This window comes from Monoraphidium neglectum (genome assembly GCF_000611645.1).
Source record: "Monoraphidium neglectum strain SAG 48.87 unplaced genomic scaffold scaffold04967, whole genome shotgun sequence".
Taxonomy (NCBI): domain Eukaryota; kingdom Viridiplantae; phylum Chlorophyta; class Chlorophyceae; order Sphaeropleales; family Selenastraceae; genus Monoraphidium; species Monoraphidium neglectum.
Genome location: NW_014008663.1, coordinates 2,698 through 3,650, shown reverse-complemented (window position 1 = coordinate 3,650; position 953 = coordinate 2,698). Strand labels below are relative to the sequence as shown.

General features: G+C 61.4%; 1 protein-coding gene across 1 annotated transcript in view; it reads right to left on the bottom strand.

Moving 5' to 3' along the window:
• Positions 1 to 377: 377 nt before the first annotated feature.
• MNEG_15029 (hypothetical protein) overlaps positions 378 to 953 on the bottom strand; it is a gene marked incomplete at both ends in the record, with an annotated part of 1,554 nt that continues 978 nt past the window's right edge. Inside the window, one exon of the mRNA XM_014036500.1 lies at positions 378 to 945. Coding sequence (XP_013891954.1) covers positions 378 to 945 — 568 coding nt within the window. The remainder of the gene's footprint in view (positions 946 to 953) is intronic.

Here is a 953-nt window from a genome sequence, read left to right as displayed (position 1 = left end):
TAATGGTGCAACTTGGCCAAGTCACACATGTTGACATGGATCGTGTGGGCTGTCAAGTCAAATGTTGCTGGTATGAACACCTGCGCATTGCCAGCCCGGCAATTCTATGGCTGTGAACAAATGTGGCATCAACAACGGGTAGCGCCTAGAGCGCATGCGAGAAACAATGAGAGGTGCGCATGGCATCGCAGCCAGTGCTTGGAGCAAAAACAAGCCAGGCCGCACAAACCACTCTTCCAGGTCGTGCTGGGGCCTCAATTGAATCATGAAGCTGGAGGGGGTGCGTATGAGCATACTGCAGAGTTGTCGCCATTCAAAAAGGTGTGCGCGCCATGGTGGGCGCGGGCGCTGCCACAGCACGCAAGCCGCTGCCAGGATCAAAAGATGGTGCCGCGGCCGCCCTGGTTGTGGATGGGGTTGTTAAAGTTGTCAAAGCTGGTGGTCAGGCCGCGGCCGCCTGGGATGTAGATGGGGTTGTTAAAGTTGTCAAAGCTGGTGGTGAAGCCGCGGCCGCCCGGGTTGTAGATGGGATTGTTAAAGTTGTCAAAGCTGGTGGTGAGGCCGCCGGTGAAACCGACGCCGGCGCTGGTGAAGGAGGTCAAGCCGGCGGCGCCCTGCTCGCCCAGGCGGCGGAAGATCTGGCCGCGGCCGCCCTGGTTGACGACGGGGTTGCCAAAGTTGTCAAAGCTGCTGGTCAGGCCGCCGTTGAAGCCCACGCCGGCGCTGGTGAAGGTGGTCATGCCGCCAGAGTTGGTGATGCGGGCGCCGTCAGAGGGGGCAAAGCCGGTCGTGTCGCCGTCGATGGCCATGATGTTGGCGTTGGCAGAGGCGGCGCCCTGCTCGCCCAGGCGGCGGAAGATCTGGCCGCGGCCGCCCTGGTTGACGACGGGGTTGCCAAAGTTGTCAAAGCTGCTGGTCAGGCCGCCGTTGAAGCCCACGCCGGCGCTGGTAAA